Raw genomic sequence first — 13,566 nt, 5'->3', positions numbered from 1 at the left:
ACTTCAAGCAGCTAAACAAAAACATCGCAAAGCCTTGAAATAGTCGGGCTCACACTAAAATATCATAAAGTGCTTTTAAACTGAACACTTGAACTTAAAAACAAAACAAAAACAAAAAAACAGTAGCAATCCTAAAGTTCTGAATTAGCACTGACAAGCTAGTGTCCTGGCATCTCTTGTGCTGAATGACACCAGCAACCGGTGACTTTGCTTACTGGCAGAAGTAGCCCAATCAACACCTGTCCCCCAAAAAGATATTAAATACAATCAATCAAGATCATGTAATCAGTTTACAGACAGACCTATTCCTCATCAGAAAATCTGATCATGTATTTTGTACATGAATTTAATGTACAGTCACACCGTTAAATACAATAAAGCACATAAAGGCAGTGAGAAACATGCTCTAGAGAAAATCATGGCTAGTAGTATGCTTCAGAGGTAGATACAGCTTGTGCCACTGGACCATAACTCTAGGATAAGGCTCTGCGACTGGCAACTTAAAGGGCAATTTTGTCTGGTCCCCAAATAAGATTCCACCATGACTTAAATTCATCTCCATAAGGTTCTGTAACACCGTCTGGTCCCAAGTTGTCATTAAGCTAGGCAACTCCCTTAAGAAAGGTACAGTTTTAGGCAAAACGTTGAAAAGAGTACACTGGTGCTCTAAGAGCTGCCGAAAAATCTTTCGAGTACCTGAATGCTGCGTTTTGTCCACACTCTCCTAGCACTGGATTAGGTTTCAGAAATCCACTCCCCCCACACCCCATTAGCATGGTCAGCTGGGGCTCCGCTAATTTTGTTTTCCTCTGATGTGATTAATTTCCTGGGATCAACTGGACATTTTTGTCGAATTCGTTGCACAGTCTTGAGATACTGGCGGTTCTTTTCTCCTGCTCTCCTCTCCTGGCACATTATTAGTTTTGGCAGCTTCTACTTTTCTCTGTTAAAAAGGTTCTAAATTTGTTATTGGGTTTTGGAAAATGTCTTCTGACTTGCAGTATAGATATAGCAGATACTCTGTGGCTCCATCCATACCAAATAGTGATCACGCAGCGAATGCGATGGAAAAGGTCTAGATTCCACAAATCAAATTTTTCGTTCTCCTCTTGTCATCCTAAGCACCAAGTTTGGGGCGCTGTTTTCTTTTTTCTTTTGAAGAAAAAAAAAAGAAGAAGTCTTTTCTAAATAACAAGACAATAGTTCTCCTCCCAAACCACTGAAACAATTCTACAATGCACCTGATCAGTATTAATAGACTCTTGACTTCTTCACGCTTCCTGCTTGTTTTCAGTCAGGACTATTAATTCATTCAAGACACTGAGAGTGTTTGAAGAGGCACATAACAATTCAGACAAAAGACAGGGAATAAGATCTCCTCCCCTTATTTTTCCTTTAACTTTCAAAATAACTCCTGACACATACTAACATTTATTGAACTCTGTTTTAAAGTGAGTAAAGTTGTTAAGAGTTAGTATTTGCTCCTTCTCAATGGCACTTAGTAGAACTGAAAACGGCTAGCTGTGAAATTGTACGGCATATACACACACTGCAAAAGAGGAAAAAAGAATAATAAAAAAGTCAGTTATATCCAGGTATTGCAATCTGGACTGACATTTCACGGGCCATCTATGGCCCAATCTGCTGAGCATGGTCCTTGGACTGTGCTTCAATATTCAAGAGATGCATGTTTTGGAAGGATGAACGGACGGTCCGATTCATTAATGGCTGAAGAGGGCGAAAGTTGTCTACCATTCTCTTTTCTTCTTCACCATCTGAAGTAAAGAGCAGCATCCGAAATGCCTCCAGCTGAGAATGAGAAATGGCCAATTTTGTGACTTTACTAAGAGGAGAATTATTGGAGTAAATGACCAAACAAAATCATTCATGCTTAGAAACTATCAGATATACTCTTACATTCACATTCTGAGAAATCTTAGCATGAACTTCTGGCATTTCTTCGCCACCTGCTGATAAAGATTATGCCACCATCCATATCAGTGCAGAAGATGAGCTGTCAATCATCTGCCATCTTTAGGCAAATTAGATCTTGAATGTGTCAGTTCTGAGAAAGAACTGATTCCCATTCAAACACTGGAACATATGCCATCTTTAAATAAATCTCTCTGAACTTCTTAATTTATATCCTTCCTGGAGTTCTGTTGGCATATGCTCGTACCCAGAAAAGAGGAAATCTCAACAAGCAATCTAGGTAGCTGTGTAGTTGTTGCTTTCAAGGTTTATAACTGAGGATTAAAAATATGTGTAGCAGATCAGATTTTTAATGTTCACAATTACAATATTATGTAAACTATAAGCCTTTCTATGCCATAAGAGAATGAGAGTGAAGAAGAGCCAAGAGAAAAAGATGAGAAAGAGTTTGATTGGAAAAGAAAAAATATACAGTAAGCATTCAGCTCTCTTCCTTGTTCTCCTACAGTTTTCTATTCTTCCAGTCCTGTTCCTTTATGTAAACCAAAACATTAATATCATGTACGTGCCTACTCTTCAGGGTAAATGTTAGTTTGGAGCTTGACTACAGATGGACACTAGCTCCATGCAGAACCCTTATTTAAAAAAACAAAAACCAACAAAACCAACAACAGTATTTCACCTCACATCATTGAACTCGCACTTTATTATTAACCAAAGCCTCAAAAAACACAGACATTGCACAGATGACTTTCCTTCAGTGTTTCTTCAAGCATGAAAAATTGGCAGATTGGGCCATAGTACATTTTTCCTTGATTTGCAACAATCTCCAGGATTTATTCTATGCTATAATGCTTCTTGATTTTTATCACTCCTTTGAATACACAAAAAATCCTGAAAAAACACCCCTAAAAATGTAGTTGTAGTACAGTTCCAATCTGTCCTCTTTCTGACCATTTTCTACTTGTCCTACTTGTCCTTACACCTCTTACATACAAAGGAATAACATCATATTGTACAACAGGAAGTATTAAAATCAAGAGCAGTAGACAGTTAATGGTGACAAGTTAGGGCTAGCATCAGAAAAGACTACTGACCAAAAGCTCCTCTGCCTGGGCTAAATTCTGGAACGTTAACACTTACAGAAACCTTTGTTTGTCTGTCCTTTTTAAAGGGAAATAGAAAAGGAAATTCAAGGACAGTACAGCCAACTACAGTGTAAACACAACCACAAAAGCAAAGGAGAAAACCTATTGGGGTTCACTCTATCTTTGGCTATTGGAAAGGTACGTCTCCCTTCTGCACCTTCAGAGCTGGCCCCACGGGAAGAACGGAGGATTGGTCCTTGCAGTTTCTGCAAGATTCCTGTGCAAACGCACATAGCTATTAGGAATACACACGAAAAGTCAGCGGAGCTGAAAATTCCACAAAACCTACTCTTTCTTCTCCCTCCTTACTAAAAAGGACCAGACCCTGTTAAGGAGAGCAAAAACATGCAGTGTTCTAACAGACAATGTTAGAAGTTTTCAAGCAGCAGTTTCCAGCACAAGACATTGTCAGAGATCAGGATGAAACTATTTGGGGAGCCGGAGAAGCATCTCATACTGCTCACTGCAGAGGTCTCTATATTAGCTATTGTAAAGGTCAGTGTACTTCCCCAAACAGATACGAGGTGTGAAGCAGTCGCCTATCATTGCTTTCACAGAGAATTACCGGTCCTGCTTACAACTTCTTCTGCGCATCTTTACTTGCCCTCTCCAGAAGTAGGCAGTCAAACAGGTATGGTATAAAATGAAATGTTTGCACAAAATTTACCTGATTTTCATCAACCTCTATTGGTTTCTTCTTAATAATCCATGTGACTGATTCTGTAAGTGGGGGAGTAGTCAAAGAGCCCGCGTAGGTCCAATAGTCAGGGCACGAAGGTATCAGACAGGAGGGATCAAAGACATCAAACTCAATAACCGTGTCCTAAAGTCCAGAAAAAGAATTTATTTTTTCAAATTGTAATTTGAGGAAAAAATATCACAGAAGATTTAAAAAGATCTTAACAATGAGATTAAATATTGCACGTTACATATGCATATGCAAAATTAAATGTTGTGAATATTAACAATAAGCTACATAAAAATAACTTAAAACTCCATGAAGTTGTTATAAAATTGTTAAACTGGGTTTAAAGCATCAGAGGCAGCCAGTGAATAGATAAAATTTAAAGTATTCCATTGTCCCCACAAACCATTAGGAATTGAATGAAGAAAAGCATGCGAAGGACTAACAGACTATGTCTGTGTGAGAGCGAGAAGCAAACCGGGGGAAAAAAAAAAGCCTGAATGGTGGAATAAGTTCAGGTAGTTCTGGCATGTGTACTCAAAAGATCTCAAATGATAGTGCTTTTATTTTTAGCCAAACGATTTTAGGCAGCAGGGAGAGGGAAGACAACTAAGATTTTATTCAAGTCGCATCAAGTATTCATGTCTCCAGAACTTGCACTCCCACAACTGAGATACCAGTCAGCATGTAAAAGCTTTGGAGCCCTTGATCTCCTACACAAATATTTTATACCTAGGGTGTTTCCAGGATATACTGGGGGGGGGAGGAAAGGAATATCTTGTTTCCCTTAGATAATCTTTATTGGTTCCCGTGGAGAATGAGAAACATTACAGTGAAGAAACTTTTCAAAAATAGAGAGTTGAACAAGAGACACTCAATGGGAGCTTTCACCCAAACTGTGAGAAGAAGGTACAAGAACATCAGAGCAGGCATTATTTTCCCATTCCTCCTTCCTCAAGCCTGGATGACGTTCCTCAGGGTTTGGTGCTTAAGTCAGTGATAGTGCTGGCAAGGCACCGAGGGTGTTCAAAAGTTTTAAACCAAGCGCTGACAGAGTTGCTGGGCAACTGACACCCATTGAAAATCAGGCCCTTTTCAGGGCAGCTCACACGCAGTTTTATAAGCCTAATGTTAGATACTTCGTTTTTGAAAGGCCTCGACCTTAGTTTAATTCAAATTCGGATGCTATAAAACATTATGTATTCTCATAATGGATGTATATTTACAGATTTCTGTTGGTCTTTTTTGGCAGTGAACAGACTTGTTCTGGAAGTTTTCACTATATTGCCATAAATATTTGTTTTGTTTGGATAAAAGTAATTCTCACTGTGATAAAGGCACAGTGACTTCAAATGGACACACAAGCCAGCAAACTTCTAGATGTGTCTTTTAGGTACTTTCAAAAGGAACCAGCAGCTGGAGCAGCATGAGCTGCTTCTGAGCTCTACCAGAGGCGCAGTGCTCCCTCTCCTGGCAGAAGGCAGAAAATTCAGAATTCAACTATGAAGAAACAGTTGCATTTCCTTAGCAGAAAATTTAGTGTTTAAAAACAAGCAAAAATTATCTCCTTCCAAAAGCAAAGATTAGAGAGTCTTAATTCCACAAGAAATAAAGCAACATTTCCACAGCACAGTAAGTTCCTTCTAGAAAGCAAAATGCAAAAACCAATCCAGTGGCATCTGCTTTCAAGAAAGCAGAAGGGCCGGTTCAGCAAGGGAGATGCTAAATACGTATCATGCCCTTCTACGGATACACAATCTCGAGAGCATCATTTCTTAAACCAAGGAGTTTGGAAAGCTTAAAGTATACAGTCTCCTCCTCAAAAATTAACATTTTTTTCCTCAACTATAATCTAACAATTCTCCCTACATGTCAGTCAGGCCCCCAGTCTATGATCATCAACGATAGCGAAAATGTTTATTAGTGTTTCGCTATCATAAAAGTCTTGGTTAGCTTGAATGACTGCGCTAGCTATGCTGAGCTAATCAGTGGGACATTTAAAAATAATTACCTTGTGTTTAACTGCTGGCAAGGCATCTACCAACATCTGCAGTCCTTCATGATGTTCTCCTAGCTACAGGACACAGATAGGAGATGTTAAGTATCTACTTTAATCAGTGTTTTTGACATGAAAAGAAATCTAGAAGTATTTTGGACTGTATCTGTTTTACCAATAATGACACTAAAAAGGCATCATTACAGCTTTTATACAAAGTGAAATTACCTTTAAAAATACTCCAATAACAGCCAAGCCGTTACCTTCCATTACAGCTTCTTCGAAAGTTGGGTACACAACAGCATTCCAGTGTACTAAATGCAGCTGAAATATAAATGAATGAGAAATCAACACATGCACAGAGCAGAGCAATGATATCAAGAAACTTGACCTATTTTGATCTTTGCCACATTTGGTCCTTGGCAATTTGAGAGATGCAAAAGTGAGCTACCTCAGAAAAGGGAAGCCACAAAAATGAGGACAAAAATATTATTGGAAGATAATGGTCCTTTCCTCCACCCATTTTTTTAAAGCAGAGCCCAAGAACCATTTCACACAAATGAAAGGGATTTTGCTTGTGGGAAACAGACTACAGAAATGCTAGTTAAAGGCACAAAAATAGTTTAGTGTAATTGGAACTGAGGAAAACTTCCATCTATCCTAACAGAAAGAACAGAATATGCTACTCTGCTAAGGAACTCTCTCCTGAACATAACACAAGCTTCCTTTGCACTGTTACATGTCCAACAAACATTCTCATGACAGGTTTTGTGCACTAAACAGAAAACCGGCACCAGCCCCAAAACTTAGTCATACAGCTTTGCTGTTAATAAATATCTTGCCAAGCAAATAGGCATCATTATGAAATCATTAAAAGGAGATAATCATTTTCTCAAAAATAAGCAATAACCATTTTTCAAATTCACCATTTTTGGCAAGTAATTATGTTTACACCTGTTATACTTTCCTCTCTGAGCAACTTGATCTGTATTTTTCCCTTTGGGCCCATCTTCTTTATTGACTCTCCTTCTGCCTCAGTACTTGTCTACTCACAAAAGTTTTGCTACATTAAAAATTGCATAAGAGTCAGAAACAGAAAATAAAATAATCACGATGACCATTATATTAGCATAGAAGCCTGCTGCAGATTCCAGTTATCAAAATTTTTTTGTGCATTTCTTATAGTTATTACAATAAGCTTTCTAACATTAACCAGGAGTCAGGCTTAAACACACAGGGAAGTTACTGTATATAAGGTGAGCAGGGTCAGGTTTCTTGAGTTATAGGTACAGGTATGAGAATTATATAATCTTCCATTTCTGCTTTAAATATTCATGTTAATGAAAACAGCATTTAGTATGTGTTTTATTACTCTGCAAGCGTTTGGTAATAGTAGACAAGGTCCTTTAAAAGCAGTAAGGACTGGAGGTGCACTAAAGACAGTGGCTGAGATGCAGCACATCCACCTCACTCCCAAGAAAATAGATCCTACACCTCTTACGAACACTTAGCTTGATGCATCTCAGAGGTAAAGCAGTTACAAATCTTTTTAACTGAGATCTGAGCTTGTGCGTTTTATCTCAGCATTTGCTGTCTGTCTGATCAGCACCACATCAGCTAAGATCTGGAAGCTCCTTTAAGCTGAGGAAAATAACTGCCTGTCTGAAGCCGCTGTTTGCTTTCTCTCACCCTTTCCCCTTTAGAGCAGCCGTTGTGCCATTCCATCTGGATGGAGCTGGAATACCAATGATATTTTGCTGCCTGCCTTAGTCTCATCCAGCAGCTACCACCGTGAGAATTCAGGGAAGAGAAAACCAATGAAATTTTCTGTCATGTGGCCAATGTTCAATTTAAGGATGAGTTCTCCAGAAAATACAGTGGATATGAACTTACTAATGAAAAGGTAGAAGAGCTGTGGCACTTAGCAGGTCTGATCCTTAGCAAGTTGCAGTTCAAGTCAAACAATTCTGCGCTTTCTAGCGAGCATTATAGTTACAGACAGCCTGAAACACAGTGTCCAGCCCCTGCAAGTATCTGCGCTGTTCAGCATTTTTCCTCATACCTCTGCTGGGTAAACTTTACTGTCAACGGTGTGTTCTGAACCCCACTCGTTTATGGCTCCCCAGTGGAAGTGGAATTGCTTTAGCCTGTATTGGTTTTCCAAGGGACCTCCCGTGATTACTAAAAAACAAAACAAGACACGCACATTAATTAACATGGTTTTGAATTGTGCAGAATAGTAACACAGTAAGATCATCGTTCAAAATAACTTGTCCAAGAAAATCAGCTGCAGCAACTGTCTTACTGCAACAGTCCCCTAACCCCTCGGATACTTTTACAACTCGCTTTGTTATGACAAAATCGTTCAAGGCAAACACAACGCTATTTTCCTTGAAGTCTAGCTTCACTATACCAAATTGGAGACAATAAGCTTAATCTCCTTATCCGTCTTCCCTAAAGGGAGTAAAACTTTTCCCAATTCACATGGAGTTTAGCAGATTCATAGTGATAACACACAAATTCTACATTCTTCTCCTGGAACAGGGATTCGAGAACTGTCTTACCACAGAAAACACGTATGATGACAAAGACAAAGCAATGGATACATCTATTAAATAACATCCCAGTGAAGCCTCAATATCTATGAGAAATATTGACATTTCTCCAGTGACAAGTCTTTAATATTAATAAGACAAGTCTTCAAGTTTTTACTGATTTTGTTAGTAGAATCAGTACATTGGGTCAAACATTCAATTTTCTCTTTTTTGAAAATTTACAAAAGTCCAAAAGTACTAATCTGCAAGAACCATTACTTACTGCGACACAGCTCTCAGACTACATAACCAATGTCAAAAGATCTCCTACATACCTAGAAATACGCTAATATTGTGCCTATTGTAAAATGTTCAAGCTACACACCACACAGCATCTAAAAATGCGATCTGTCCATGGGGAAAATTCCAGGTTTCTGGAAGCTTTAATGCACCACTTATCCATAAGCATGGGTAAATATTCCTAAGGTTTTGCTCTCCTGTTTTCAAAAGGCTTCTCATCATTTTGTAAGTAATGTGAATGAAACCATCCACGCCTGGTTTTCTGCTGGTTCTTACTCATTTCCTCCTGACTGAACCAGCAGTACTGTACAAAGTCTTCTTGCTAGCCACCACATCACAGCATCTGCTCAACCACAGATTGTAACTACTTTCAAAGGGCTAACAAATATGTAGCTGTCGAGACTGATTTGCTGATTTTACTTAACTGTAACTCATGCTTAAATTTTACAGCAAACCATTGTACAAAGCATATAATCCCAATGCTACTTCCAAAAAGAAGTTAATCACTTTAATGCTAAGGAGAAAACAATGAGGCATTAGGAGTTTGGTGGGGGTTTTTTTTTGGGGGGGGGAGGGGGGAACGCCAGCAGATTTGAAATTCTAAGTTTGTTCCAGCAGGCCTGCTTCTGATGAAAGAGTAAGATAAAACAAGCTATGCAGATTGGCATTTAATTAATTTCAACCACTGCTGCTCAGCTCTTGGCATAAATGCAAAACTGACTGTCAGTCATAAAATCCTGATTAGACGAAGATAATTTGGGGGGATGGGATGAAGATGAGGACCACACTGCCAAGTCTTATAAAGTCAGAATTAAGGTTTCTGTGCTCTTAATATCGTCCATTCCTGATTATGTGAAAATGCAAACCCCCAAGTGACTACATCCATGTGAATAATCGCATTCATTTGAACATTTGCTCATGAGTAGTTAGGCACAGGCACACATATGTACAAAATCAGGTTCTTAGAGTGGACACTAGAAAAAGACAGGAAATAAACAGGAACTTACAATCCCTTTCCAGGCATTTTCGCGTTCCACTTCCTCTCAACTATTTAAGTTGACAATTTCAAAGCAAAAGGGAATTTTAAAGAGACTCTAATGAGGAGTGAGGGAAAGAATCACAGCAGTTCTTTACTCTAGCCCTGGTTGCATTTTAGGCTCATTTCCTTGAAGCAGATGGCATTCATGCACACAGACAGGACCATGTACTTTACATACCTTCCCCACACCCTCTTCCTTCTTCATCCTCCTGCTCTGTTCATAAGCAAACACCCAATAGAAGCACTACCTTCATCTTTTGTCCAAGTCTTGTTTTGCCTCATCTCGGGAGTTCTGCATGCTATCCTGGATACATGCTTCATTTTGTGTTTTTCATCTTCTGTTTCAACTTTGTTGCCTCTTTTTGTTTGTTTATTCATAAGCTTTTCTTCTCTGGATTTCTACTATGGTTAGACAGAAGCTGGCAGAAAGAAAAACCAGATATAGCAACAGTAGAGAGAGAAAAGTGGAGGAGGGAGGCAGGCACTTGGAAACCTGGCAGTTTATACAGCAACACCCCGCGATTTGCTGCTTCTCTGTCTGTCATTTTGGAGTTCTGTCACTGATCATTTAATACCATCCTCCACCAGCTGTCATTACTACCCTGTTTTTCATCTTTCACCCTTCATTGACCTTAATTCATCTGAGGAAGATGATGACGATAAAAAGGTGACTGTCCAGAAGGTGGCAACAAGGATGCTTGTGCCTAAAGATTTATGTCAGGTGTTCAGTCTCAAGGGTGAAGCAGCTGAGCTCTTTCAGAGCTGTGATTTGTTCCAAACAGCCAGCCTCTGAAAGGCCAGCACGCCCTCTGAGTCCTGATGATCCCACGCTTGCCTCAATGTCACAGGTACTGTCCCTGTGTATTTAAATGCTGCGTATTTCTTCAGCTGTTGCATGCAGCCCACCTCTATTACATCAATTCTTGAAGCAAAAAATGACTTTGTTATCCATTGATCTGCAAACCATCACACTTTTCAGGAACGCATCCTCAAATGATAGCGGGGTATGGCTGTATAAAGTAAAAGGGTGTTAAAAGCAGAACAGGTCTAAAGCCAGTAAGCTAAAAATCACTGATGAGCTTGTTCGTAACTCTCTGTCTCCTCTGACACCACCTCATGAACACAACTGCATTTTGTACTGTGAAAATAAAAGTTACATCCTGGTTCTTTATTACGTATTATAGCCCTGAAATGAACAATTACTAGAATATTCCCTAGCTGGAAACTAGTATACTGGGGGAACAGCTATAAACAATAAAAATAAAAAACCTCACACGACACCCTGAAAACTCCATGCATTATACCACTGTCGTCTTAGCTGTACTCTTTTTCTCTGCCTGTTTCCAAACATCAACCAAAGATACTGGTATCAAGGAGATAAAACATTTGTTTCGCATGCCAAACGCTTCCCAAGAACATTATGAAATCCCGTAAGTTCTAGTATCTCTCATGGTAAGCAGAGAGTCATTTTAAACAGATATGACCCCCATCAAACACATTCAAACGCATCCAGGGTCCCTCAACTTCTCCCTCCAAGGCAAACTGAGTAATTGGCATGAATCAGATGCTACTCAGTGGTTCACCTAGCTTTGCTAAACAACCTCTTTACACATAACAGCAACATACTTTGGTAAACTTGACTTTAAAAGGAACAATGAAAAGAAAATCTTCAATTTGGTGGCAGTATCTTGATTTGAAAATCACTTGAATTTACAGAACATTTCAAAAAACATAGCTGCTCCAGTCAGAGTAGTTAGTCACAACAAATTGTTGGAATGCATAATTGGGTTTTGCATGTATGGACTTTCATTTATACTAAAGCAACAGGAACACATATGCCTGCTCCCTACGGTAGCAGCTCAGTATTACTTAAATCTCCAAAAGCTTGAGATAAGTACGTATGCTTTTCCACTGAAAGTTCATTCTGCTGCTGATTATTTTGAATGCATTAAAAATATCTGTTAACATTTCAAAAGAGATAAGTGGCAGATTAGTTTATTAATGTTTAATGACGGAATCACATTTAAAGTTAAGTAGCTATATATATATACACATTATACATATTACTGAAGATTGACTCGTGCAGACAAAGCCGTGATATTATAAAGAGCTGATCAAAAGGCAGACCATTAACGCTTGTCCGATAAGAATAAATGTCACCCTACAGTGGAAGATTTACACACAATATCCCTGGTAATAAATATATAGTAAGAGTGAGGCGTGTATAGACCTTCTGCATTACAATTCTCAAAACTGTAAATTTCTGTTTAGCAAAAACATTCTTCTGCTGTGTATTTGTTTTCAACATCTGCTTAGTTATTGAACTTGAGATTTTACTGCACGCAAGGTTTGCTACTCTAAGCATGAATCATACATTAGTTAGATCTTTCTGAGTTTGGCTTACCTGATCTATCAGCAGAATCATCAAATTCAACCAGGAAGGAATATCCATTGTTCCAGATGTGCAGACACGTGGTTGGGTCATAGCTGATTTTCAGGGGCTTCAGAAAGGGGTCATAAATACTATCTCTCCACTGGATATTGATAGGAGACTGTCGTGTGCCTCCAGGAATGGAAAGCGGACTCTGCCAAAGTGGATGCACTAGATGAAAAAGAAAAGAGTCAGGCTCTAATGCATGATGCAGAACTTAAAACTACTTTTTGGCAAGAGAAGGTGCTCTGGGATATCGGCTTTGAAGGCCAACTCAAGTCAGCTGATGCACCAGAAGTTAAAGGAAATAATACATTCCAGTTGTGCGACTCAGAGCTACACAGGGAAGTGTAGTCATTTGGCTTACAGCTGTGTTGATACCCTTCTGCATTAACAAAACGCTTCAAAGAAATTCTGCCCCCTTGTCTGAAAATTTTCCTATTGTTGCCAATGGATTTTAAAGGAGCTTTTGTTTTACAGCTTTGCCATACCACTTCAGCTTTATGTACCAGTACCATCAACTGATGTCAGAACACACCAGACACAGGATAATTCCCACTCTAGAGCAAAAATATTCTCTTGAAGGTGCCACAGCCTTTTGCCTACATGCCCCTGGGTTTAGGGGTTACACCACTGCTAAAGGCATAGTTCTTCTGAGGCCCCCAAAGCAATACTGACCAAGGCCACTTTGTAGGGTCAGGATCCAGAGCCGATCCAGGATCTCCAGGCCTGTGAGAAAACCCTAAATGATCAGTTTCAAGGGCAGCTTGGGCATCTCAGACTTGCAGGACTAGGGCAGAGACAGGAATACAGTTTCCACAGGGGTGTGCTGAGCTTAAAAATGGAACCGCGATTTGTGTGGATTTGAGATGGGCTTGTTTATCTGCGGTTTCCTGACAGCGGCAGCCCGCGGACGAAGGGTTTTGTGGCTTGCCTGCTCGCTGAATGCAAACACGGAGCCTTGGAAGCACTGTGCTTCGGGCTACTCTCTCCGATACAACTGCCTCAAGCCAGCCGCTTGCTTTTCGCATGGGAAGAGACCATTAGCTCTTGTCAGGGCTCGCTCTGGCAGCTGAGCAGAGCCATCTCCCCCCTCAGCTGCCTCGGCAAAGAGGAAACTTCAGGCTCAGGGCGGCGGCGGCGCAGGCAGCGCGGCGACGCTGCCCGAGACACCCCGGGCTCTCGCCGGCGGCTGCTCCTGCCGCTCTCCGAGCCCGGGCGGACGCGACCCGCGGCGCAGGGGGACGCGCCGGCGGCGGCGGCGGGGGGGGGGGAGGCCGCCTGCAGCCGGGGCGGCAGGATGGGCACGGCGGGGCGGGGGGTCGGCGCCCTCGGGGAGCGGCGGGACTCACGGGCGTCTCGCAGGCGGTAGGAGGAGCAGGCACCCAGGCTGCAGCGGCGCGTCCCCCGCGGCGAGGCGGCCGCCAAGGCCCGGCGCAGCAGCGGCAGCAGCATCGCGGAGGAGGAGGAGGAGGAGGCCGCCGAGCCCCCGGGCACCGCC

At 40.8% G+C, this 13,566-nt stretch overlaps 1 protein-coding gene across 1 annotated transcript; it reads right to left on the bottom strand.

Annotated features, from left to right (window-relative positions):
- Nucleotides 1-248: 248 nt before the first annotated feature.
- CA5A (carbonic anhydrase 5A) lies at nt 249-13,566 on the bottom strand. Its single transcript, XM_067302386.1, has 7 exons — nt 13,418-13,566; nt 12,039-12,236; nt 7,824-7,942; nt 5,990-6,085; nt 5,777-5,839; nt 3,748-3,903; nt 249-1,809 (listed from the first exon to the last, which is right to left on the bottom strand). Exons 1-7 carry the CDS (start codon nt 13,518-13,520, stop codon nt 1,630-1,632), a joined length of 915 nt encoding a protein of 304 aa, XP_067158487.1. The 5' UTR covers nt 13,521-13,566; the 3' UTR covers nt 249-1,629.

The sequence above is a fragment of the Apteryx mantelli genome, chromosome 10 (assembly GCF_036417845.1).
Source record: "Apteryx mantelli isolate bAptMan1 chromosome 10, bAptMan1.hap1, whole genome shotgun sequence".
NCBI lineage: Eukaryota > Metazoa > Chordata > Aves > Apterygiformes > Apterygidae > Apteryx > Apteryx mantelli.
The sequence above is the reverse complement of the archived record's forward strand: the minus strand, read 5'-3'. Positions and strand labels throughout refer to the sequence as shown.

Excerpts from the sequence above, each read along its gene's own strand:
- CA5A (XM_067302386.1), bottom strand. The coding sequence starts at position 13,520 with ATGCTGCTGCCGCTGCTGCGCCGGGCCTTGGCGGCCGCCTCGCCGCGG. Across the intron at positions 12,237-13,417 it reads CTACCGCCTGCGAGACGCCC|TGCATCCACTTTGGCAGAGT; the intron begins GTGAGTCCCGCC and ends TTTTTCATCTAG. Across the intron at positions 7,943-12,038 it reads TGATTCTGCTGATAGATCAG|TAATCACGGGAGGTCCCTTG; the intron begins GTAAGCCAAACT and ends TTTGTTTTTTAG.